Here is a 26,951-nt window from a genome sequence, read left to right as displayed (position 1 = left end):
TCTGGAGGCACTCTCTCTGAATTCCCATCACAGCACTTACCCACTCCCTCCACCAATGCAGAGACTCACACATCGTTGGGACCTAGCTTTCGATTAGCCCCAGGATCACAATCTGGTGAGCACTTCACACTGCCTGATCCACAGCAGCGGCAGGGACTTCCCAGATGCCCGGCACTCAGAGGACTGCTGGAGGCCAGAACATTGCTGAGTCCAAGTCAGATGACCAGCCTCTGGACTCAATCATGTCACAGTTGCTGGAGTTGCAAAGGCAAGCTCGGGAGCATCAGGAAGGGATGTCCAATGCACTCCTCAGATTGCAAGGCACAATGGAGGAGTCTGTCCACTTTCAGGCTGAGGTGCTAACGCCAGTATGCCAACGCACCAAGGTCAACACTGGTAAGGTGGTGGATGCCATGGAGACCGTTGCCCAGGACATCCCTCCTGCATTGCTGCGCGGGCTCAACTCCATTGCTGATGCTATCGTTGGCCTCCAATAGTGTGTACGCAAGAGGGGTGCCAGGCAGCTTGATCTCACTCCAGCTACCCCTGCCCTTCAAAGAGTCAGCTTGGGGCCCCAGGCACCCACAGGGAGAAGGATCAGCAGGCGTGTACTCCAGACCCATCCATCCAGATGACTCAGAGAGTGTGCAGTCCATCCGACTCCCCTCTTCCTGTGACCTCAGCACAACCAACTCCACAGGCCGAGGAGGGTGCCACTGCCGCACTACATGACCCTGAAAACAAGCCGGGGCCCTCCAAGTCTCGGCCCTCCAGAGGACGCCCGCCAAAGTCATCACAGACAGGGCTTCGCAGTCAGCAGGCTGCTCCACCTCTGCTGTGGATGTCCAGGGAGCAACAAGACATAGCGGCAAGGTTAGGAAAGTTGAGGAGAATTAGTTGTTCAGCCTGGGCACAGGTGTTAATCACTTGTACATACTGTTCACTATTGTCAATAAACTCCCAAGAGTGTCTCCCTGCTTATGGCTCCTTGTTCTGATGAGAGTGTTCTTGTCACTCAGATGTGAAACCTTTCCGCACAAGATAAGGCAGGTGTCTCAGTCCAGGGCCTCTTCCCTGTGCTCTGTGCAGCCTTCAGACCAAAGTGATTGTCAGGCCTCTCTCTCCTTGGTGACATTACTGATGCCTGCACCTGGGCGGTGCTTGTTATTGCTGCCAGAATGTAGTGTGCAGGTGCCACAGAGTTCTCTCATTCTCTCAATGTGCTCTCAGCACCATTAAGGAGGGGCTGGCCCCCATGTCTTCAGCATCTCTGACCATTGATGCCGTGCTCCTGCTCCTGAAGGACTCAGGTGCTGAAAGCGGACAAAGCATCAGGTGCTTCTAAAGTTTCATGGCAGCGTCTCTATAATATGACTGATCACAGAGCGCAAGCGAGCTACCCTCAACCAGACTGGAGTCAGACATTCTCAGAGGCTATGTGAAGACTTACATAATGTCCTCACTGCATGTCGTCATCATCCTCCTGCAATCGAGTGACTATTAGGGCCTCCACTATATCTCCATGACAGGAGCATTCTCAAAGAGGGCTCCACCAAGGTTCGAGCTGGAGCATGAGCCTCGTTATACCGTTGCTCTGTTGTAGTCTGAGGCTGCCGCATGAGTGTCATCAGCCACGGCCTCTGCAGGTAGCCCTTGTCCCCCAGGAGCCACCCCTGGAGCTTCTGTGGACCCTGGAAGACTCCAGGGATCTGAGCGACTCAGGATGTAGGCATCGTGCACACTGCCTGGAAACCATGCGCACACCTGTAGGATGGCTGCACATTCAGTGAGTGGAATCCTCGCGGTTGATGCAGTCCACCATGTGTAGCGACAGAGGCCTGAGCAACACATGGGTGCAGTCAATCACATCCTGCACCTGTGGGAATCCCGAGATCCGGGAGAATCTAATGGCCCTTGCATGCTGGCTGTCATGGTCCCACGGGAGAAATGCACAAAGTTGTGAGCCCTCGTAAAGATGGTATCCGTGACCTCATGGATGCATTTGTGGGTGGTGGCTTTTGATGTCCCACAGAGGTCACCTGTGGAGCCCTGAAAGGAGCCACTAGCATAGAAATTGAGCGCCACGGTCACTTTCATAGCCACTGGTAGTGGATGCCCTCTATCTCACCTTGGCGCCAAATCCTGCAGTAAGTGGCAGATATGAGTGACCAGGTCCCTAGACATGCACAATCGTCGGCAACACTGGTTCTTGGTCATCTGCAGGAATGACAGGCAGCGTCTATAGACCCTGGGTGTCTCTAGGCACTGACCAACCACAGTTTGCTGTTGCTCCTGGGCAGCGTGTGTGGGAGTCGCAGCAGCCCCTTCTTCCTGAGGCTGCTGCTCCTGCCTTTGATCAGCCAGGAGCCTCAGTCACTCCCTCCTCCATCTTCTCCGCTCTCTGCAGGCCATCAGGCATACAGCTAGGTCATCAGGCTCCATGCTCCTGATGGTCCTCCTGCAGCATGAAAGAGAGAGATGTGTTTAGCATGGGTGTGCTTAGCACCTTTCCTGGCCCTGTGTGATGGCCCCTTAATGCTTCCCGAAGAGTGCTGGCCACCCCTCGGATGGCCACAGATGAGTGTGCTGCATGGCTGCCCTTTTAGCCTGCGACATGGGGGAGAATTCTCCTAACCGGGATGCTGAGATTGCAAGAGACTGTGAGCGCCTCCAGCAGTGACTGCTACATGGACAGCGTTGGCGAGGAGATTGTACAACGTGTGCACTCCAACTCCTGCGCGGTCAAGTAAAGCATTCACAGACCCACAGTCTGTGCCGGGGGCTGGGGTAGGGTCTGGAGGGCTTGGTGGCACTTTGCTGCCTCTGCGTTTCTTGCGTGGGTGGGCAAACTAGGAGCCCGACCCCAATCATATCACTGTGGCTGCACCTGAACTTTCTCAGTTGCAGTGTATGGTTGGTTTATACAGGTGTCCCTACTGCGTGGTCACTTCCCTCACTTACCCTGCCCCCCACCTCGATTTCTTGTGCGCGAGATCCAATGCCAAGGCAGCAGTTGACCCCTCGAAAACAGTCACCTCCGCGGCTGGGCAGCAGTTGTCGCCGGACACCCCCCCCACACCATCTATCATGCCTGCTGCCAGCGGGCATGGAAAATTTCACCCAATGTACATGTTCAGAATATGATGGATTAGTCCCATGAACTCTGAACTCCGTTTACAGAAGCAGCTTGTAGGAGTCACATACGTATACACAGTCTCCCAGTTAACATTGTCTGTATATAGTCTTATCTTCAAATAAAGAGCCCACTTGATTGTTTTATCAATCCTTGTCTTATGATTGGTACATTTACATTAAATAGAAGAACGTCACAGTCATTAGTACTATCAAGCAATACTTATTCAGCAATAAGCAGCTCATCAGTTCTCAGTTTGGGTTCCACCAGGGCCACATGGCTTCACACCTCATTATAACCTTGTTCAAGACATGAACGAAAGAGCTGAATTCCAAAAGTGAGGTAAGAGAGTCTGCCTTTGCCATCGGAGCAGCATTTGACCAAATGTGGCATCAAGGAGCCCTAGCAAAATTGAAGTTGATAGGAATTATACCTATGACAAAGGAGGTTGGTTATGGCCAATCTCCTCAGCCCCAGGGCAATGCCTCAGGAGTTCAAGGTCATGGCCTGGGCATAACCATCTTCAGCTATCTCATCGGTCACCTTACCTCCAACATAATGTCAGGAGTGGGGATGTTCGCTGATGATTGCACAGTGTTCAGTACCATTTGCAACACCTCAGATAATGAAGCAGTTCATGCCCATATGCAGCAAGACCTGGACAACATTCAGTCTTGGGCTAATCAGTGGCATGCAACATTTACATCACACAACTGCCAGGCAATGACCATCTCCCCATGACATTCAGCAACATTTTCATTCCTGCATTTCCCCACCATCAACATTCTGAGGGTTACCATTGGCCAGAAACCTAAATGGACCAGCCACTGTGACTGGATGACTGACCACCAAGCACAGGTCAGAGTCTAGGAATTCTGTAGCATGTAACTCACCTCCTGATTCCCCAAAGCCTGTCCACTATTTACAAGGCAGAAGACTTGAGTGTGATGGATACTTTCCATTTGCTTGGATGAAGGCAGCTCCAAAAACACTCAAGAACCTCAACGCCAGCCAAGACAAAGCAAACTGCTTGATTGGCACTCCATCTCCCACCTTAAACATTCAGCCCTCCAGCACTGGCACACAGTGGCAACAGTATGTACCAGCTACAAGGTGCACTTCAGCAATGCATCAAGGCTCCTTTGACCGCACCTTCCAAATCCACAAACTCAACAATCGAGAAGGACAAAGACAGTAGATGCATGGGACACCTCCAATTCACACACCACTCTGATTTGGAAATATATCATAATTCTTTCACTGTCACGGAGACAAAATCTTGGAACTCCATCCCTAACAGAACTGTGGGTGTACCTACATCCCATAGACTGCATTGGTTCAGGAAGATAGCATACCATCACTTGCTCAGTGTTAATTAGGGATAAGCAATAAGTGCTGACCTTGCCAGCAATGCCCACATCCCAAGAATGAATAATGATGGCTTTTATTTTTGCATTGTGGCCAATCAAGTGCTGTGATTGTCAGTGACAAAGGGAAGGTAAAGTGTGGAACTGTTGGTAAATGTGGAATTGGGGTTGTAGTTACTGCTATCGTACTCAGATGAATTCTTCTTGGAAAAAGACAATCATGGTTTCCTCCATCTTTCCTCTTCCTTCTCTGACTCTTGCTGCTCATGCTTCTGCTCTTCAGCAGCTTGCCGTATAGCTTGTGGCAAGGGCTGCCCCTCATGATGGCAAATTTGTGCAGCATGCAGCAGACCACCACAATTTTTTTTTCTATTTGTTCATGGGCTGTGAGGATCATAGGCAAGGCCAGCATTTATTGCCCATTCTTAATTGGCCTTGAGAAGGCGGTGGTGAACCGCCTTATTGAACCAGTGAAATTCATGTGGTGTATGTATACCCACAGTGCTGCTGGATGGAATTGCAGGATTTTGATCCATCGACTGTGAAAGAACAATGGTATAGTTCCAAGGGATGGTATGAAACTTGGAGGGGAATGTGCAGATGGTGGTGCCCCCATGTGTCTGCTTCCCTTGCTCTTCTAGGTGGTGGAGGTTGCAGATTTGGAAAGTGCAGTTGAAGGAGGCTTGGTCAGTTGCTGCAATGAATCTTGTCGATGGTACATACTGCTGCCATTATGCAACAGTGGTGGAGGAAGTAAATGTTTAGGGTGGTGGATTGGCTGCTGATTAAGCAGCTGTTTTGTCCTGGATGGTCCAGCTTCTTGAATGTTGTTACAGCTGCATTTATCCAGGCAAGCGGAGGGGAGTCAGGAATTACTTGCTGCAAAATTCCCATCCTTGGCCTGCTCTTGTAGCAACAGTATTTATATGGCTGGTTGAGTTAAGTCTTTGGTCAACGGTAGCCCTCCAGATTGCTGAGCTTGGGGGATTCAGGAATGGCTGCTGAATGTCAAAGGTAGATGGTTAAATTCTCTCTTGTTGGAGATGGTCACTTCCTGACACTTGTGTTTTGCAAATGTTACTTTCCACTTATCAGTCCAAGCCAAATTGTCTCAATCTTGCTGCATGCAGTCACTGACTGCTTCAGTATCTGAGAAGTTGTGAATGACACTGAACACTGACACTGAACACTGTCACTGAGTCAATGAATTATCAACAAACATCTCCACTTTTGACTTTATGATGGAGGGAAGGTCATTGATGAAGCAGCTGAAGATGATTGGGCCTAGAACACTACCCTAGGGAACTCTTGCGGCAATGTTCTGGTACTGAGATGATTGGTGTCCATAACCATACACATCTTCCTTTGTGCTAGGTATGTCTCCAACCCAGTGGAGAATTTTCTTATGATTCATATTGAATTCAATTTTACTAGGGCTCCTTGATGCTACACTCAGTCAAATGTTGCCTTGCTGTCAAGAGCGGTCATTCTCATCTCTGGCCACGTAATCTGCTAAGGGCTGCAGGTCTCCACCAGAGCAGTCCAGTGGGTAGCACTACTTTGGCACACCATTTGCCTGTTCTATCACATTTTGTTGGGCAGCATGGTTCTCATTTTATGCATGCTGCTCATGTGTGCATGAGTTGCGCATTGGAGTCATCAGCTATGTACCTCCCTTATGCAGCAGTGGATAGCAAACTGTGGGATGTTGCAAATATCTCCAGCTCCAGCCTGGAAGGAGCCAGGTGCATATAAGTTTTTCACCACGGTCACCTTTAGAATCACTGGCGATATGGCCCTTGCTGTGCTCTAAGATTTTAGTTGTGGCTGCAGCAAGTGAGATTTCATTAAAGAGTTCGCTGCTGAGGTGCAGACATCTCACATATTGTTCCTTGTCGAGATCAGGTAGGAAAATTGCTCCCTGAACATCCTGGGCAGATATGACCTACTACTAGAGAGCCTTTCTTCCCTATTCCTCCTTCCAGCAGCTTGCCTCTGCTCATTCTCCGAGCCATGCTGTTTTTCAAGGGGAATGCCTACTATTGTACCCATATCTGGGAGCAACTGGCTATGCAGAAGCCTTGAAATCAGCAAAATCTCCTTCAGCACCTGCCACACCATTCCCTGCAACTTTAACAACCATATAAAGCACCAAACACAAGCATGGCAGAAGAAATCAAACAGCAACAGTAAGTAGCTGATGTTCCCTTTAAGTAGTACAGATGGTGGGTCCTTCCTGCTAAACATGTGCCCAGTGGTGTGAGGTTAGGAGAGGTCGCTAGCTGGAGCATTGAACTCCAAGATGGCACCATGACATCAAACCAGCCTTGGATATTGATTGACATTATGACCAACTTACTTTGCATATTTCCAAGGCCATTTACTGCTGGTGCACTAATGCTCACACCAATATGGCATCCAGTGCAATTCTCCTCAAAAGTGTGCACGCGTATTGCAGATGGCATTTTGGAGTGCTAAGTGCACTTTAGTGCCTAAAAAATGGATGCAAATGATCCCAATTTCTCACCCAGTATTTTTTGTTGAACTGAAATAAGGATGCAAAGAGAAACCTCCCTGAGGATCCAAAATGCTTGCGCATTTAAAAATGGCATCAGTGTCGACTTTATCCATGTGTTATAACCCGCTGAGTGACACTGGCTCCCAAATAATTAGACAAACGATGAACTAATAAAAATGATAATTTGAAAAGATTGCATGTTAATTAGTGTCAGCAACAGTTGTGATAGGGTTGCCAACTCTGGTTGCATTCCTAGAGGCTTCATCACCTGATCTCCTGCTGCCAACTGCCTCACTCGTCATCACCCCACCCCCTACTCCGACCCTCCTGCCATTGGTCATCTGATATATCCAACCTTCAATGTACCGCCTTCACACATCAATTAGAAAGCGAGAAGACTCTTCATTACCCAATTGAATGGCTCTTGACTGCCAGTCAAATAGCTATTTTACCATCTTCAATATTTTATTTTATGACAAAGGAAATAATAAATAATTAATGTTCAAAGAGAATTTTGAAAAGAAAACTTTCATTGTTGCCCAATGATTTTACTTCCAGCTTGCTCAGAGACCCCAAGGCAATCCTGGAGGGTTGGCAACCCTAGTTGTGAGAATGGTAAGTGATCTTGCCTGCAAAAGTTGAATGTATTCTGGAATATGATGAATAGGCTGAAAGAGCAGTGTCAGCAGATCAGGCATGGCCTCAGAATAGTGGTCCTGTGGAAAGAGACAACAATTGTCAAACTGAAACAATGTTCACAACCTCTCTGGGGTTCAGTAGAAAGTAAAATAAAGAAAACAGTTAAAGTAAAAAGAAAATAGAATTGGAAAATTGAACATCACAGTGAAAAATACTTTCTGAAGATACAATTGTTTAAAAATGTTAAATTTTAAAACCCAAAACTCCATAAGATTAACAGTAATTAAAAATACTTTTTTTTTACAAAAGCTCCCTGTTCCCTCTTATTTCCTTTCCTGAAAGCTTTCTGTTTTGCCAGAGAATGGTTTCAAAGGCCTTGACATACCTCCAGTGCCTCTCCCAACTAACCATGCCTCATGTTAGGAGCAGGCTCGAAGGGTGGAGTAGCCTTCTGCTCCTCATTCCGTATGTGAATGTATGGAGTAACTTGTCAGCAGGCCATTCAACCAAAGAGGCATCATAGCCAAGGTTAATCTTTTTCCTCACCTGATGTCTACACAGAAGGAATCAGTAGACGTTGATCAAGAGTGGGAAATCCTTTTCATTTCCTCCAATCCCCTAGCTAGCCTCAGGATAGAAAGGCTTGATTGCTGTATTAATTATAATGATGTCCTAACCAAAATTGACTAGCTCGATACAGACTAGATCTTCCTGGTTGGTGTAGCAGTTCTACACCAGAAAGAACTGTCCAATGAGTCATCAAGGGAGCTCAAAAAAGGCACCTAAAATTAAATCACCCACACAACAAATTTTTGGAATTTGATAGAATAATGCATTTATAAATAGAACATTGATCCCTTCCTTTCAAACGAGCTCAATAAACTCTAAATAAGGAGTCATTTTTTTTTTTTAAAAAGACCCGAAATTTCTGTTCAGGGTCAAAACCCTGATTTCTGACCTTGATCAGACAAAACGATACACGCCTACTTCCCTCTGAATTTTCAGGGCAATCTTCCTTTGGAGGCTCCTGTAGAACTCAGTCAGTGCAGGAAATCTCGGAGGGAGCAGCAGAGAGAATTCACCAGAAACCAACAGCGCTTTTTACGGCGCTACCTGCTGTATTCTGGTAAGTAAAGAGTTTAAATGTCTCAAAGCTTCTTTGAAAAGCTACGGAGAGAAGGTAAAGGGGTAGGGCGGGTAAGTGAGCAGGGAGGTAGGGTGGGTAAAAGGGTAAGTTGGAAAGAGGTTAGGGTGGGTAAGGAAGTAAGGTGTTTAAGGGGGTAAGGGGGTAGGGGAGGCAAAGGTAAGTGTAGTAAGGGGGTAGGTGGGTGAGGGTGTAGGAAGATGATGTCAGGTCGGGTCGGGGGGTGCTGTTGGTGATAGTCGGGTGGTAGGGATTAGTCAGGTTGAGTTGGGAGGTTGGGGGAAATGGGTCAGAGGGTCAGGGTTAGTCAGGCGGTGGGGATTGGTCAAGTCCAGTTGCGGGGGGGGAGGTAGTCGGAAGGCTGGGGGAGTCGGGGTCAGTCGAGGTGGGTGTTGTCAGGAGGGATCAGTTCTGTAGTTACCCAGGTATTAGACTAGGTTTTAATCTGTCTGACATTTCCTGGGTAACTATCCAGAAGTAAACTGGAACTGTCCAAAGTCTCTGACTCTAACTTAGAGTTGAAGACGTTTTCGGAGGGTCCCGGGGAACAGGAGAATTGCCCATTCAAAGTTCAAACTTCCCAAGCAATTCCCATGGAATCATTGCGTTGAGACTTCTGAGTGGTCCCGTCTGTAATGTATCTTGGGGGGTATGTCCTGTTCCTGACTATCCAGAGTTTGAAAGATCTTGGCTAATATTTTCATAAATGATCCAGCCCTGTTATGTTAGTAATTGCTGTTAAAATTAGTTGTATTTTTACAAAATGGTTTGTGTGCATTATCACTTGTACTATTTATTAGATATGATCTGATCTTCAAAAATGTCGTAAAAAGTTTTTGACCTCATGTTGCCTTATAGGTTTGAGAGAATCCACACTGTAGATGTTAAGCATAGAAATGCACTCAGGAAGCTCCTTTAGGTAAATAATGTAGTTGTCCAAAAATTGGTCCTGTAAGATAAAGAAATAAAATGCATTTGCTGTTTACCACTTGAAAATAAAATTGGTTAATTGTTGAACAGACCTTGCTGCGAGAGAATGGATAGGTTTCTAGTCTTTATTAAAATATATTTTTTCTCTTCATTCTCAAGATATCCTCACGCCACTATCATGAACCATCCTACTGCTTTGTTACCTTACTCTCTGTAACGATATATGATTGGCAGCAAACCAGGTTTTGAATAATACAAGTGTGAAACATCAGCTCAGACTAACTTTTACTGTCTTAACAGCAATGTACAGTGGGAGAAACTTGTATCTGGTCCCACCCTCTAACTGATCTGATTGGTTCTGACAGTCTCCAGTTCCACTTCCCAATTGATCTGATTGTTGGATTGTCACAATCTCCAATCCCAGTGAAAAAACTGTCAGTGAACCACTGGAAAAATCAATCTGATACATCTGTGAATTTTAAAATGCTGATGGCAATTGCTGCACAGTATCTCTTTCTAGATTAATACAAAAGTTGCTGAAGGGCAGGCACTCCTGATCGATCAATTACTTTTTGAAGGTTGAACACAGAGCCTTAATGGAGACTTGCTGCTTCAGCTTACATGGGCTAACTGACTGTGCAAGAGAAGTGAATCACATGATATTGCATCACTTCCTGTGATGACATACATATTAGCATAAACATATTTAAATGATTATATTTAACATACTAACAATACACTATCATAACATCCTCCTTCCCTTAAATAACAGCCCCATCTCGTACAACATTAATATGCATAAAAATAGGCAACCCTTACGGAATATAAGAAATTTGATAACTAAAGCACTATTTATATAAAACATTCAACTGTAACAAGAACATTTGGAACACCCCTCTTCAAGATATTGTCTACATTTAGAAATGCACTGTCATCGGTGGCAGACTCGACCTGATCTTGTGATAGTGACCTTTGGGTGCGTTCTTGAACTGTCCATCCTTTCCTCCTCAAGATTTTGTTTGGGAGGATTGTCCTCAGTTGTCAGTGTGTTATTTGTTGTCTCTTCGGCTGCAATATGTGCATGGTACACTTAGGCGATGTTGGTTGGTCACCTTGTGCATGGCTAATAGAGAGTCCCCAGAGATGCAATTGATTCCTTTGCAGTTCTGCATATGAATATAGTTTTTTGTACATCTTGGACACCTCTGCTGGGATCCATGTCTGTTCTTATGGGTGTAGGACCCTTGCCTTCTGGTCAACATATAGTGGTTGTAATTCTGCACTCACATGCACATCACATGCGTCTTTCATATCTTGTTTCTGATGCAAAGATGATTTGTTGAGATGACAGCTTGGTAGTGTGGTTCTCACTGGTCGACCAAACAGAATTTCAGCAGTTTATAGTAATGGCATGGCACGAAGATGCACTAAACACAACTTTGGTACCTTCCCTGGTTTCCGAAGACTTTTTGATCAACAATTTGACTGTTCTGATCATATGTTCAGCCATCCCATTCGAGTAAGGATATCAGGGTGATGATGTGCTGTGGTTGATGGACCATCATTGACACACATCCTGGAACAGTTTTCCCATGTATTGTGGGTTGTTGTCAATTACCACTTCCATCAGTGCACAAAGAGACTAAAAATGGCGCCAACAGTGCTGGCCACTGCTGCACTCAAGGTATCCCGAAGCTTCTGAGCAATTGGAAATTTGGAGTGATAGTCAGTCACTAGCAAATAGTCTTCTCTGTTCACAATGAACAGATGTGTCACTATCTTGGTCCACGGAGATGGCAGTTTGATATGCAGTTGGAGAGGTCCTTTCTGCTGACTGGCTTGGTGTTTCTGGCATGCATCGCAATTTTCAACTACCTGGTCGATGTCTTTGCTGATACTGGGCCAGAACACTGACTTGAGAGCAAATTGTCCCATATTCTCTGTTTTCATGAGCCCCTGATGGAGCTGATCAAGTATACCAGACCTAATTGTCACCGGAATGAGTACTTGGTGTCACTTGAAGAATACTCCATTAGATATATCAATCTCATCTTGATATGGCCAATACATTCTTAGATTCGTAGGGATCTCCCGAATGGTCTCGGGCCAATCCCCTGTAATGATCTGCCACAGGCTTCCTCTAGAGTTCCTCTCTCTTGGTTTGATCAAAGCATATGAGATCTACATTATAGACATTCTCCAAGCTTGCATAGACTTTGTCCACTTGGAATCAAGTGTTATGTTTCACATCTTCTCCGGGTTGGATAGTTGATTTAAAGTGTCTGATAGGACCATCTGATCACTGGGTTTGTATCTGACGTCACAAATGTAACCCTGAATCTTGATAAGTAATCTCTGGAGCTGCACTCATGAGCTGTTTTCTCCAGATTATCTCCAGCAGTTTACGATCTGTCTCGACCGTGAACTCTTTCCCAAATAAGTATGTGCGGAACCTGGTGATCCCAGAGACAGGAGCGAGAGTTTCTGATTTTGCTATTGGAGTGATTTGCTTGTGCTGTTGGCAGCCATTTTGAATCAAATGCGACAGGCTTACTGTCTTGAAGAAGACACACACCAAGACCTTTCTGTGATGCATCCACTTCTAATGTTGTTGCCTTCCGAGGGTCATCAACACTATGACTTGGCTGACAGCGCTTGTTTCAAGGCATTGAATGCATGCTCGAAACTTTGTTAGCTCTTGCAACTCTCTTGACAAGTGTATGAACAAATATGCGTTTTTTGCAATAAATTTGGAAAAATATTTTGCTCCAGCAAACAGTGGATTTAACTCTCCTAGCATTGGTGTCTTATGAGGATACCTCTTTAAGGCTTTGTTTAGCCTCCTCGGGTCTAAACATAGTTGAATTGAACTGTCCTTCTTAATTGAGGTAGTGATGAAATTGCATCATCAAATTATGCCTTGTTTTTCCATTCCATCCAGGTCCATCCACAACTTTTTGAGAATATGCATGCTGCATTTTCACAGTGGATCAATTGATGGCATTGCACCTTCTTTAAGGTGTAGGATTACATCCCCATGGAAATTCCCAACCATGCCGTCTTCTGCTCGGATCCGCTGTCGGTGCGCAGACTGATCCACATCTGCGACCAGTTCGAACTGGCCTCGGGAGCCAAGGTAAATCGTGGGAAGAGCGAGGCCATGTTCTTTGGGAACTGGGCTGACCGATCCTTTGTCCCCTTCACTGTCAGGGCTGACGGCCTGAAGGTGCTGGGGATATGGTTCGGAGGGACCGGGGCATGCGTTAGGAACTGGAAGGAGCGAGTGTCTATGGTGAAAAGGAAACTGGGCACGTGGGAGCGACGCTCCCTCTCGATTGCGGGTAAGAACCTGGTCATCAGGTGTGAGGCACTCTCGCTGTTGCTGTACGTGGCGCAGGTCTGGCCCATTCCACACTCCTGCGTGGTGGCCATCACTCGAGCCATCTTCTGCTTTATCTGGAGGTCAAAAATGGATCGTGTCCGCAGGGACGCGATGTACAAGCCTCTAGATAAAGGGGGAAAAAACGTGCCCAACATCGCCCTCATACTGATGGCCACCTTTGTGTGTGGCTGCATCAAGCGGTGCATAGACCCTCAGTACGCAAACACCAAGTGTCACTACGTGCTGAGGTTCTACCTGTCCCCGGTGTTGCGAAGGATGGGTCTGGCCATGCTGCCGCGGAACGCTCCAAGTAGTTGGACCGTGCCGTACCACCTGTCCCTCGTTGAAAAATTTATGCACAAAAACACCTTTGACCACAAGTCCATCAGGCAGTGGTCAGCACGTAACGTCTTAGAGGCCCTGAGGGAAAAGGAGAGGGTGGATCCTGTGGGATGGTTCCCCGAGCAGACTGTCAAAGTCATTTGGCAGAATGCCTCATCGCCAGAACTTTCCAACAAGCACCAAGACGTGGCTTGGCTGGTGGTGAGAAAGGCCCTCCCCATCAGATCCTTCCTACATGCCAGGAGTCTCACCCCCTCTGCACGTTGCCCTCGAGGTGGCTGTGGTGGGGAAGAGACCGTTGTTCACCTCCTGGTGGATTGTGCCTTTGCAAAGAAGGTCTGGAGAGAGATGCAGTGGTTGCTGTCGAGGTTCATCCCGAGCAGTTCTGTGACACAGGACTCTGTACTCTACGGGCTGTTCCCAGGGACACACACCGAGACAAAAATCAACTGCAGCTGGAGGATCATCAACTCGGTGAAAGAGGCGCTTTGGTCTGCCCGAAACTCGTTGGTCTTCCAGCACAAAGGGTTGTCCCCGACCGAGTGTTGCGGACTGGCACAATCCAAAGTCCAGGACTACGTGCTGAGGGATGCACTAAAGCTTGGGGCAGCTGCCGCAAAGGCGCAATGGGGAAGGGTCGCTGTCTAAGACCTTTCTGCCACAGTGCACCGAGGGACTGGGAACTGTTTAGAGCCCCTCGGGCTGTACAGCTCAAAATGAAAGGCTGTAAATGATTGTAATATTGTTTGTACTGATGCACCTGGTGATACATTTTGTAAAAGTTGAACCGGATTGTACCCTTGTAATGGTGTTTTTGAAATGGTTTGGAATGTGATTGAAGATATTTTATGAATAAAGTATATTTTTGCAAAAAAAAAAGTTAGTGGGGGGGAAAAAAAGAGCGTGGGGGGAAAAAAAGAGCGTGGGGGGAAAAAAGAGCGTGGGGGGGGAGAAAAGAGCGTGGGGGGGAATAAAGAGCGTGGGGGGGGAATAAAGAGCGTGGGGGGGGAATAAAGAGCGTGGGGGGGGAATAAAGAGCGTGGGGGGGGAATAAAGAGCGTGGGGGGGGAATAAAGAGCGTGGGGGGGGAATAAAGAGCGTGGGGGGGGAATAAAGAGCGTGGGGGGGAATAAAGTGCCTAACATCAGGAACTTGAAGAGGTGATGGCTGCAACCAGTCAAGCCCCAAACCAGTGGGTATGTAACACTTTGGGTGGCAGTGAAGGACAGCGAAGGAGGTACACCCATGGACCATGCCTTCTTCATTAAGCGAATCCTTTTGGAGTCATGTGGATTTGAAGCTGCGGAGATCTACTGCCTGCACGACTTCACCAGCGCTGGATGCTTCGATGTGACCTTCAAGAATGTTGCTGCCTGCGTCAAGTTCCTGAAGGTGTTGAAGGAGAAGACAGACCAGCTGCAGATCAGAACCCTCACGGCAGAGCCACTCTTTGCTCTGCTGTTGCAACGGAACCATGTGGTGACTGTGCACCTCTACAACTCCACGTCCCTGGCGCCGATATGCTCACCTGCCTCCCCAGGTACGTCGACAAGGTTGGTAACTGCACCAAGGTCAAAGATACCTTCGGGATTTGGACCAGCAAACGCCAGGTCAAGGTCACACTCAAGGCGGATGGTAAGGGAGCAATCCTCCACCTTCCTTCCAGCTTCACTATCAGGGGAAGCCGTGGCTACCTTGTCTATGCTGGGCAGCCCAAACTTTGCTGCTCATGCGGCAAATCTGGTCATGTGGCGGCCAACTGCAGTGCTGTCCTCTGCAAGAATTGCAAACAGGAAGGGCACCAGACAAAGGACTGCAAACAGACTAAGTGCTGCAACCTGTGTGGCGAGGCAGGTCACCTCTACAAGGCCTGTCCCAAATTCTGCCTCACTTATGCACAGGCGGCCAAAGCCAACGAGGGGGAAGAAGACGAAATGGTCAGTGTCACTACTACCAAGGACACTTGCAACCCTCCAACCACCAAGGCCTCCAGCGAGCACAATGGGACAAAGGAGGAAACAGGGAGAGGCAAGACGAAGGAAAAGATTGAGGCAACAGACAGCCCCCTGAACTCCCACTCTTCTGCAGAGCGAATCAATGGAGGAGGAATCAGCAGAAAATCAACTGGGTGAGTGGCTGCTGGTGAAGACCAAAAAGAAGAACGGGCTAAGAAGGGACCAGGCCACTTCCCAGACGAGTGGCAAGAGGCGTCTCCCATCCGACACAAATGACAAGGGCTGCTGCTCTTCAGGTGAAGAAGGGTGAGGGCGGCACCTAAAGAAGAAGTGGCAAAGCACTAGGGAGCTGGAGGAGGAGACACGCATGCTCCAGGACATTGGAGACAATGAAGAGACCAGTGCACCCCAACCTCTCCCTGAGCTCGAAAAGGCCAGCACACCCCAGCTCCGGGAAGCCGAGAGCAGCAACACCCCAGAGGGAGAGTGGATCGGAGAGACTGCTCCAACAGAGAACAATTCAAAGCTCACTCCTTGCACAAATGCCACCTGAGTGGAACAGCTCCAATGGGGCTGTTCAGGAGTTTCCTCAGCCCATCCAAAGAGAGACAATTTGTGAACACTATGGGTATGCAGGAGCAGACCAAAGGTCTGGAACTCTCAATGACAACAGGTTTGGTAAGGGACAAAATACTTTAAAAATGGGGATAAAGATTGTATCTATAAATGTGCGTAGCATTAAATCTACTATGCGATGTGTTGCAACCTTGGACTACCTTGCCAAGGTCAAAGCTGACCTGTTGTTTCTGCAGGAGTGTGCGATACCGCACCTCAGCTCCTACAGGCAATGGTCACGATGGTGGTCCCATGGGCCATTGATCTGGTCGGGAGGAAATGACTCACATTCTTCCGGCCTGCGTATTCTGCTGCAGGGAGGCAACATCACCATCTCTGAGGTTAAGGAGGTGGTGGGCAGGCACCTCCTCAGAGCAGACATATTATACAAGAATGCTCCACTCCGGTTAATTAACGTGTACGCCCTGGCTCAAAACAGCGAGCAGCTGGAGGTTTTTCAGCAGCTCCCACTGCTGCTGGCGACCTCCAGGCTGGTCATTCTGGGCGGTGACTTCAACTACATCATTGATGCGGCTAGATGATCCGGTAGGGCCGACAGCAGACTGGACGCCACATTCAGACTCCTGATGGAAACAGTAAAGGAAGCCAAGCTGCACGACGTCTTCAGCAACCCTGCAGGCGGAGCGCAGCGTAGATACACCTGATCGCGGCCAGATGGGTCCATCTGTTCCAGGATAGACTTCCTGTTTGTGTCCAGTGCGTTCACAGTCAGATCCACCAATGTCAAGCCGGTGTTCTTCTCTGACCACTGCCTCCTAGTGGCTGACTGTCACTTACAGGAAGACCAGAGGGTTGGCAGGGGGACATGGAAGCTGAACGTGCAACTGCTGACCCCAGAGAACATTGAGGAACTCGAGGGATTACAAAGGTTGGAGAACCGTGAAACCCCTCTTTGAGTCCCTGACACACTGGTGGAAAGCGATTAAGGAGAACATCAGGAGGTTTTTCAACATCAAAGGTGTCCAGAAAGCTAGAAAGGAACAGAGGGAAATGTCCCGACTCCAGAAAAACATGCAGAATCTGCTCCGGCTGCAGTCGATGGGGGTCGATGTCAAGGAGGAACTCCAAGAGGTGAAGGGCCAGCAAGCCTCACTCTTTGCCTCGGAGGCCTCCAAGATCATCTTCCGTTCCAGAGTCCGCTCCGTGGAGCAGGATGAGACGTGCTCACATTTCTTCTTCCAAAAGGTACACAGAGAGAGCTCTGTGATCAGCAGCCTGAAGGAAGAAGACTGCTCAGTAAAGTCATCACTGTCTGACATTTTGAGGATCAGCAAATCCTTTTATGCCGGATTGTATGACGTGAAGCCCACAGACAGCGTGGTCTCCCAGTCCTTCCTGTCTATCATGGAGGTCTTAGACGACAGTACACAGGAGAGTCTGGACAAACCGCTAACTCCTGACGAACTGACTAAGGCCCTTGAGTCCTTCGAGAAGAGTAAAACTCCCGGAAGCGACGGCTTGCCGGCGGAGTTGTATTCAGCTCTGTGGGACTGGATTGGCCCAGACCTGCTGGAAGTGTACGAGAGTATGCTCCTGGCTGGCAGCATGTCAGAATCCATGAGGAAAGGCATCATCACCCAAGGGGGAAAGGGAGGAAATTAGAAATTGGTGACCCATCTCACTGTTGAATGTGGACCATAAGATTCTGTCCAAGGTCATTGCCAATTGGGTCAAGTCTGCTCTGGAATTGGTGATCCACCCTGACTGGACCTGCACTGTACCCGGCAGGAAGATCTCTGACAGCCTCGCACAACTCAGGGATACAATTGTCTATGTACAGGACAGGGTTGTGGACACCTGCCTCATCAGCCTGGACCAGGAGAAGTCCTTTGACAGGGTATTGCACACATACATGGTGGATGTGCTCTCAAAATGAGGTTTGGGGAGGGAGTCCGCAACTGGATCCAACTGCTCTACACTAACATCAGTAGCGCAGTTTAAATCAGTGGGTAGGAATCAGAAAGCTTTCCAATTAAATCTGGAGTCAGGCAGAGCTGCCCTCTCTCCCCTGTCCTGTTTGTGTGTTGCATAGAACCCTTTGCTGAGCCCATCAGAAGGATCCGGCATAAGAGGAGTGACAATCCCAGGCAGTGGAGGCACTCAGGTCAAAGCCTCCCTGTACATGGACGATGTCGCCGTCTTCTGCTTGGATCTGCTGTCGGTGCGCAGACTGATCAACATCTATGATCAGTTCGAACTGGCCTCAGGAGCCAAGGTAAATTGTGGCAAGAGCGAAGCCATGTTCTTTGGGAACTGGGCTGACCAATCCTTTGCCCCCTTCACCATCAAGTCAGGCAGCCTGAAGGTGCTGGGGATATGGTTCGGAGGGACCGGGGCATGCGTTAGAAACTGGAAGGAGCGAATGTCTATGGTGGAAAGAAAACTGGGCATATGGGAGCGACGGTCCCTCTCCATTGCAGGTAAGAACCTGGTCTTCAGGTGTGAGGCACTCTCGCTGTTGCTGTACGTGGCGCAGGCCTGGCCCATTCCACACTCCTGTGTGGTGGCGATCACCCAAGCCATCTTTCGCTTTATCTGGAGGTCGAAAATGGATCATGTTTGCAGGAACACGATGTACAAGCCTCTAGATAAAGGGGGAAAAATGTGCCCAACATCGCCCTCATCTTGATGGCCACCTTTGTGTGCGGCTGTATCAAGTTGTGCGTAGACCCTTGGTACGCAAACACCAAGTGTCATTATGTGCTGAGGTTCTACCTGTCCCCGGTGTTGCGAAGGATGGGTCTGGCCATGCTGCCGCGGAACGCTCCAAGTAGTTGGACCATGCCATACCACCTGTCCCTGGTGGAAAAATTTATGCACAAAAACACCTTTGACCACAAGTCCATCAGGCAGTGATTGGCACGTAACTTCCTCAAGGCCCTGCGGGAAAAGGAGAGGGTGGATCCTGTTGGATGGTTTCCCGAGCGAACTGTCAAAGTCATTTGGCAGAATGCCTCATCGCCAGAACTTTCCAACAAGCACCAAGACGTAGCTTGGCTGGTTGTGAGAAAGGCCCTCCCTGTCAGATCCTTCCTACACGCCTGAAGTCTCACCCCCTCCGCACATTGCCCTCGAGGTGGCTGTGGTGGGGAAGAGACCGTTGTTCACCACTTTGTGGAATGTGCCTTTGCAAAGAGAGATGCAGTGGTTTTTGTCGAGGTTCATCCTGAGCAGTGCTGTGACACAGGACTCTGTGCTCTACGGGCTGTTCCCAGGGACACACACCGAGACAAACATCAACTGCAGCTGGAGGATCATCAACTCGGTGAAAGACGCTCTTTGGCCTGCCAAAAACTTGTTGGTCTTCCAGTGCAAATAGTTGTCCCTGATTGAGTGATGCAGACTGGCACATTCCAAGGTCCAGGGCGACCTGCTGAGGGACGCACTAAAGCTTGGGGCAGCCGCCGCAAAAGCGCAATGAGGGAATGTCTCTGTCTAAGACGTTTCTGCCATAGTACACCAAGGAGCTGGGAATTGTATAGACCCTTCGGGCTGTATGACTCAGAAGGAACATATGTAGTGAAAATTGAATGTATCATAATTGTATTGAAGCTGAGAGGTAAGCTGATGAGAGTGGACTGGATAAAGCTATTAGAAGGAAAAACTGTGTCAAATCAGTGGGAGGCATTTAAAGGGGAGACCTACAGGCAGAGTTTAGACATGTCCCCACAAAGTAAAAGGGTGGTACTGCCAAATCTAGAGCCCCTTGGTTATCCAGAAGCACACAGGCCATGATAAAATAGAAAAAGAAAACTTATGACAGTTGCAAAAGACTTAATACTGCAGAAAACCTAGAGGTATATAGAAAGTACAGAGATGAAGTAAAAATGGAAATTAGGAAAGCAAAGAGAGGATATGAAAAAATATTAGCAGGTAAAATCAAAGAAAATCCTAAGATGTTTTACCAGTAATTAACAGCAAGAGAATAACTACAGAAAAGGTAGGGACTATCAAAGATATACATAGTAACTTGTGGGTTGATGCAGAAGATGTGGACAGGGACTACAATGACTACTTTGTCTCTTAGTCTTCACTAAGGAGAGGGATGATGCAGACATTCTAATTAAAGAGGAGGAATGTGAAATATTAGATACAATAAGCATAGTGAGAGAGGAAGTACTGGAGGAATTGGCATCCTTGAAGGTGGATAAATCACCAGGGTCAGATGGATTGTATCCCAGGCTGTTGAAGAAAGCCAGGGAGGAAATAACGGATGCTCTGAGAATCACTTTCCAATCCTCAATAGATACAAGTCAGGCCCCAGAAGATTGGAAGTCCTTGAATGTTGTACCATTATTTAAAAAGGGTGCGAGGGATAAGCAAGAAAATTATAGGCTGGTCAGTCTGACTTCAGTGGTGGGCAAATTATTGGAAACAATTCTGAGAGACAGGATAAACTGTAACTTAGAAATGCATAGATTGATCAGGGATAGTCAGCATGGTATTGTTGGGGGAAGATCATGTCTTAGTAACTTAATAGAACTTTTTGAGGAAGCAACAAGAACGATTGATGAGGGTAGTGCAATGGATGTTGTCTACATGGATTTCAGTAAGGCATTTGACAAGGTCCCACATGGCAGACTAGTCAGGAAAATGAGATCTCATTGGATACAGGGGAAGGTGGCAGTTGGATCCAAAATTGACTTAGTGACAGGAAACAAAGGGTAATGGTCAAATGGAATGGAAAACGGTTTCCAGTGATGTTCCACAGGGCTCAGCGTTGGGGCCCTTGCTGTTTGTTGTATATATTAATGATTTGGACTTAAATGTGGGAGGCATGATTGGGAAATTTGCAGATGACACAAAAATTGGCTGTGTAATTGATAGTGAAGAGGATGGCTGTTGACTCCAGAATGATATCAATGGTCTGGTTGAGCAGAAGCAGAAGTGGCAAACGGAATTCAATCTGGCAAAGTGCAAGGTAATGCATTTAGGGAGGACAAAGCTAGGGAATACTCAATAAACGGGAAGTTATTGAGAGAGGTAGAGGACATGAGAGACCTTGGTGTGTATCTCCACAGGTCTTTGAAGATGGCAGGACAGGTGGACAAGGTGGTCAAGAAAGCATATGGAATGCTTTCCTTTATTGGCTGGGGTATTGAATACAAAAACAGGGATGTAATGATGGAAATGTATAAAGCACTTGTTAGGCCACAGCTGGAATTTTGTGTACAGTTCTGGTCACCACGTTACAGGAAGGACATAATTGTTGGCTTTCCAGGCAATAAAAAAAACCTAGATTGTTGTAATTAATGCAGTCATATCACAACTGAACACCATCCAGATCCATATGTGTAAGATCTGGGACACTGAGCAAACAGATCTTTGGTGAAGTCAGCTATACTGCTTCTTACAATATAACTTGGACACATAGGGCAGAATTTTTCTCTCGTTGGCGGGCATGTGCCCGACTTGAACGAGAGACAAATAGTGCACGATGACGTTGAGTGAGCATCCCAACGTCATCACGCACTCTCGCGATATTTCGCTCAGCAGGTGTGTGCAAGAGGCGGCAGCGCGCCCGCTGACAATTAAGAGGCCTATTAAGGCCCTTAATCAATTAATTAAATATGATTTTTCGCTGCCCGTCGGGTGAAAATGCCAAGCGGGCTTTGGATTTTTTATGAAACCTCATCCACGGGCAGGATGAGGTTTCCAACTGGAATTAAAAATAAAATAAAAATGTTGAAATCTCATTTATAACATGTCCCTGCTCATGTGACAGGGGAGATGTTTTTGACATTTTTAAAGCCTTTATTTATGTTTTAAAAAATCTTCAGCTCCCTGAGGCCGCTCTGTGCCTTCAGGGAGCATTCAGTGTGCCCACCCGTGCGCATGCGCAAACTTCCACACTCACCCTCCTCCCAGGCAGCGCTGAGGCTCCCAGCGCACGATTGATGCTGGCTGGCTGTTAATTGGCCAGTCAGTGTGAAATCGCGGTTGGGGCCCGATCACAGGCGGTGGTCGGTTTTGCGACTGCTCCCAGGCCCGCCCGCCCGACGAGGTCAAAGTCCTGCCCATAGTTATATATGGAAAGAAAACATTCTTCACTATTTATTTTTACCATTAAATCAAATAACTCTCTTTTGGAAAGACATGTTTAACAATCTGGATCCTTCATTAGTTTAACTGGCTTTACATTTACCTCATCATTGTTCAGCAACTTCATGAAAATGTCTCCCACAATGCCTTGCCACTTGTTCATCCTCTCCTCCAGACGACAAAGTAGAGCAATATGAATTTGGGTGAGGGCTTTTAGGGAGCTGGGTAAAATACTGCTGCAAAGAAAAGGGGGTCAAAAAACAATTGATCAATAAAAATTGTATCAACATGTCGTGTATCTCAGATTTAAAAACTACTTCCAGTGTAGGGAAACACCAACTTTTATTTCCGTTTAACGTCAGCTTTCAAAATTTACTGGGTGGATTTTTACAGCCACCTCTGGGAATGGGCTGGCAGGTGGGGTGGCCGTAAAATCGGGGATCATGTTGTCAGGCGCCATGCCTGTTGCATACCTGCCTCCACTGGTATTTTAAGTGGCAGAGGTGGCATCAGGCTGCCTTCCCAACTTTGGGTCGATTGAAGTCCTTAAGTGACTAACTGATGGCCACTTAAGGGCCTCCTCATGCCGCCGCTGGTATTTTACCAGTGGCAGGAGGTGTCAATGCCACATGGCGAGGCTGCTAGGTAAAACCTGTGGACTAAAGAAGGTCCCTCCTGTTGGGACACAATGTGCCAAATGGAGGATGTCTCCCACGATACACCCCAACTCCTGCGCTGAACCTGGGCTCCCCATCACCTTCCAAGCCTTCCAGCTCAGCCATGGTGAAACTCCGATTTTATCAAGGTCTCCAGCAACATGCCTACTCATTTTTGGGGACTGCCTGGAGTCCCAGCAGTGGCCACTTCTCCTGTTGGCACTGCTGGGATGAGAAAGTTGTCAGCCATTTGATTGGCCGTCAGCTCTTGGAAGCAGGACCTCCTCCCAGATGGGGCTGGAAGTCTGATCCTGAGCCAGTTAACGACCCAATGGCTGTTAAATTGCTATGGGACAGTGATCCAAGTGAAGGCGGGCTCACCCCCGACTTTTTCACTGAACAGGACTGTTGCCACCATGTAAAACTCTGGCCACTGTAATTATTTAGCAAAATTCAAACATCTCAAACTTGTCCAAATCACAATTTTATACAGCGTAACCTTTATTTTTGCTTTTTCCAATATTTTGAATGAAATAACAGGCTTTATCATAGGTTTTATTGTCTATTTCAGTGGCATAATTAGAAATTCTTAAGTTTATTAGGCATTAAATAGCTCCTGTATTTTTTGTTGAGAAACTAAGCTGATGGGTCAAGGTCAATAGTTTACCACTAAAGTTCAAAAAGAGCAGAAGAAAAAGTTATATAGATGAGGAAGTAACAAGTTGATTTCAAACTTGGGTCTTAAAAGTGTGAAGGTGAAGATTCAATTAGTTAAAAATTGAGGGAGGTAAGAAGTGCCACAGTTCTGAAAATGAGGAAAAATAAGTTACAGTAAAAAACTTAGTTTCAACTCACTGGGGATGTAGGGAAAATCACATGGAATAAGGGAATCTTAGAAAGAACAAGAGGAAACTTCTGAGGAGCACTGACTATAATATTATTGTTAGGATAGAGAAAGAAGACTTGCAATTAGTATAGCACCTTTCAAGACCACAGGACATCCCAAATCACTTCACTGTCAAATAATTAGTCACTGTTGCAATGTAGAGGAAATGCTGCAACAACCAATTTTCACATAGCAAGCTCCCACAAACAGTGACGAAATAAATGGCCAGATAATCTACTCTTCGAGATGGGGTATACTGATTTATTGAAATATCATCATAGCAACAGATGCTGAATTGTGATGACGATACAAATAAAACAGGTAATCATAGTTCATAACGTAGTTCTGGACAATCATTAAAATAAAAATAAAATTTTAAAATAATAAAAGGATTGCACAATTAAGCATACAAATAATTACATTACCTTACAAAATGCAGGTCTCCTTAATTTACAGAAATGAAAGGTCCACTGCACTCTGCATTTTGTATTAAAGTCCATAGATAATATGTTGGCAGGATGAGGTCAATGAATTCTCAATCTTTCATATACTATTTATGAGTTTCATAAAGTAGGGGGTTGGACTGCTTCGTAGCCTGTTCATTCTATATCTTATTTGCGAAGTATACAAGGCAAAAGATCCCCCAATATAGTAGTTCTACATGTTTCATGATCAGGACATTTAGTTAGAGATGGCCATTGGGATGTGAGAAGATGCAAGCTGGGTATTTATGAATAATTCATTTGCTGAAATGTTATCATCTTCTTGCATAAAGTTATTGAAAGCACTTAAAATGGGCTACCTTACAGCTCATTATTCATTATTATCCATTCATTGTGGGGCCCAGAGGAGCACTCCTGTTCAAGGAAATTTAAAAAGAAACATTATGATAAATAAACAGTGACTGAGGGGATTTATCCAGTTCACTATGTTTTGAGATTTTTCATTAAGAGAGATGGAAAAACCCTGTAAACAAAAATTTTACAAGGATTGCTATGCTGCAGTTTTGTTTTATAAACAACAATGTGATGACTAATTGCTTCTACACATTCTTTGTTACTCCCTTCCATAGATTTAGCAAAATTCTAAATGCCAAATTCATTTTCCCACAACCTGGTAATTACATAATCATTGCACCTGCTACCTCTGAAGGGCTATCAAACATTGCTGCTTTTAGTACCATCATTTCTTTGAAAAAATTATTTCGAGTTATCAACAGTCACAGATTGCAACTCTTTCAAGTACAATCACAGTTCTTGGTTTCCGGGAGTGGGACATGAACCCACAACCTTCTGATTCAAAGGCGAGGGTGCTATGAACTGAGCCACAGCTGACATCTCCCATCATTTCTTTGAGTTGAACTCATTGAAAGAGATTTAATTGTAAATAATTAACACAAACGTGCTCAGAATGAAGTTGTAACTAGCTTTACATTTACTTCTAGTATGTTGTCATCTTTCTATACTGTGGTAATCTTCAGGAGATTACCCAGTGGTTCTTAGATTCCTGACAAGACTAAAAGGGACCTCATCAGAACTAATGGGTACTTTATATCTAATGATTTCACTGCTGTTACCTCTTAATATTTCCTTCCATGCTTTGGGCTTTGTAAGAGTAAGTTATTAGTAGCAGAATGGCTCACAAGGGTAGCCAAATTAAGTCTGCTATGTCATCCCTCTGGTGGTGGGAAACAGAGGTCGGGACTGTTTCCCGGGACCTGACCTCACCCCCAGGTTTGCAGTTACTGATCTGTGATTTTCACAGGATGGCCAATTAACGGCCAGAGGGCATGTTTACCATCTAATTAAAGATGGCGGATGGGCTCGTGAAACTGAAGGGTCAATCAAAGAACTTCCATCTTGAGAGAGAAACAGCTGTAATAGAAGGTAAGAAAGAGAGAGGGTGCTTCAAATGGAGCCACCCTCTCTCCAACTTTTTAAGTTATTAATTAAAAAATAGCTTCAGCAGCCAAGGCCACTGCTATGGGGGAGGGGGTAATCCCTCTTCAGGGTGGCCCATGGAGCAGCCTACAGCCAGGTAGGCAAGGAGGGCCTCTAGGTTTGCCTGGAGCATTGGCCCTCCAGACTGGTGCCTGCCTCAAGCACCTAAAATGCCCCTGCTACCTCTGGGAACTTGGAGGCTGACTGGAAAATTCTAGTCGGCCTCTGTTAATTGATCTCAATAAACCCTTAATAAACTGAATTGGTCACCAGCTGTGTATGGGCCCCAGATCCTGCATTTGCAAAAATGGCCTGGAAGTGGGATAGAGCAAGGGAACCGGCATGCCAGCTGGTGGGGTTAATATTCAGTCCCACCTGCCCCTGGTGGTGGTCAAAAATCCAACCCATAGTGTTTGGACTTTTAAATATGCCAAAGGGACTACTGATGTGACGTGCACTTAATGGAAGAGGGTTTTCGACAATACATAAAACCTGAAGCACCACTTCCTATTATTGCTCTGTCAGTTTTTCCCAGCTGCTTTGGGTGTGTGGGATAGAAAAGGAACAGAAGACTCTTGAATAAGCTGAAGTGATGAACTACCTCCAAGAGTGAGTGGGTTGGATGCAGATGATAAGTAAAAATTTTGAAATGCTCAAACCTGACTCCAATTTCCACCCATTTCTGGTTTTAATGGAGGTGAGTCGGGGGCAGATAAACAATCTGTTGTCAGGAGGCACGTTGATCAGTAAATTCTTTTAAGGAGGCTGCATGTCACCATTTTTATAGGCTTTTTATTCCATTTAGACTAGATTTTCCAGGGCTCAGGAAACTCAGTAGGTCAATCTCCCCTCACCTCCAAACACCCCCCCACCCTGACCACAACCTCTCCTTCCAACAACAATCTCCCCTGACCAGAATCTCTCACCCACCACAATTCTGCCCTCTGACCATGAGCCCTTCCCCACAACAATGAGACCACACCTGTATTGAGTATTGTGTGCAGTTTTGGTCTCCTTACCTAAGAAAGGATATACTTACCATTGAGGGAGTGCAGTGAAGGTTCACCAGACTGATTCCTAGGATGGCAGGACTGTCATATGAGGAGAGATTGGACCGACTAGGCCTGTGTTCACTGGAGTTTAGAAGAATGAGAGGGAATCTCATTGAAATGTATAAAATTCTGACAGGGATGGACAGACTGGATGCAGGGATGATGTTTCCTCTGGCTGGGGGCATCTAGAACAAGAGGTCACAGTCTCAGGATATGGGATAGGCCATTTAGGACCGAGATGAGGAGAAACTTCTTCACTCAGAGGGTGGTAAACCTGTGGAATTCTCTACCACAGATGGCTGTGGAGGACAAGTCACTGAATATATTTA

The 26,951-nt window shown here is 46.6% G+C and overlaps 1 protein-coding gene across 1 annotated transcript in view; it reads right to left on the bottom strand.

Annotated features, from left to right (window-relative positions):
• arhgef33 (Rho guanine nucleotide exchange factor (GEF) 33) overlaps window positions 1-26,951 on the bottom strand; it is a 157,295-nt gene that overhangs the window by 45,845 nt on the left and 84,499 nt on the right. Inside the window, exons 9-11 of the mRNA XM_078557556.1 lie at window positions 22,192-22,321; window positions 9,643-9,750; window positions 7,648-7,734 (exon numbers count right to left, since the gene is read on the bottom strand). Of these exons, the coding sequence (XP_078413682.1) occupies window positions 7,648-7,734; window positions 9,643-9,750; window positions 22,192-22,321 (325 nt within the window). The remainder of the gene's footprint in view (window positions 1-7,647; window positions 7,735-9,642; window positions 9,751-22,191; window positions 22,322-26,951) is intronic.

The sequence above is a fragment of the Cetorhinus maximus genome, chromosome 14 (assembly GCF_964194155.1).
Source record: "Cetorhinus maximus chromosome 14, sCetMax3.hap1.1, whole genome shotgun sequence".
Classification (NCBI taxonomy): domain Eukaryota; kingdom Metazoa; phylum Chordata; class Chondrichthyes; order Lamniformes; family Cetorhinidae; genus Cetorhinus; species Cetorhinus maximus.
Note: the sequence above shows the minus strand (reverse complement) of the source record. Positions and strands in the feature narration are given on the sequence as shown.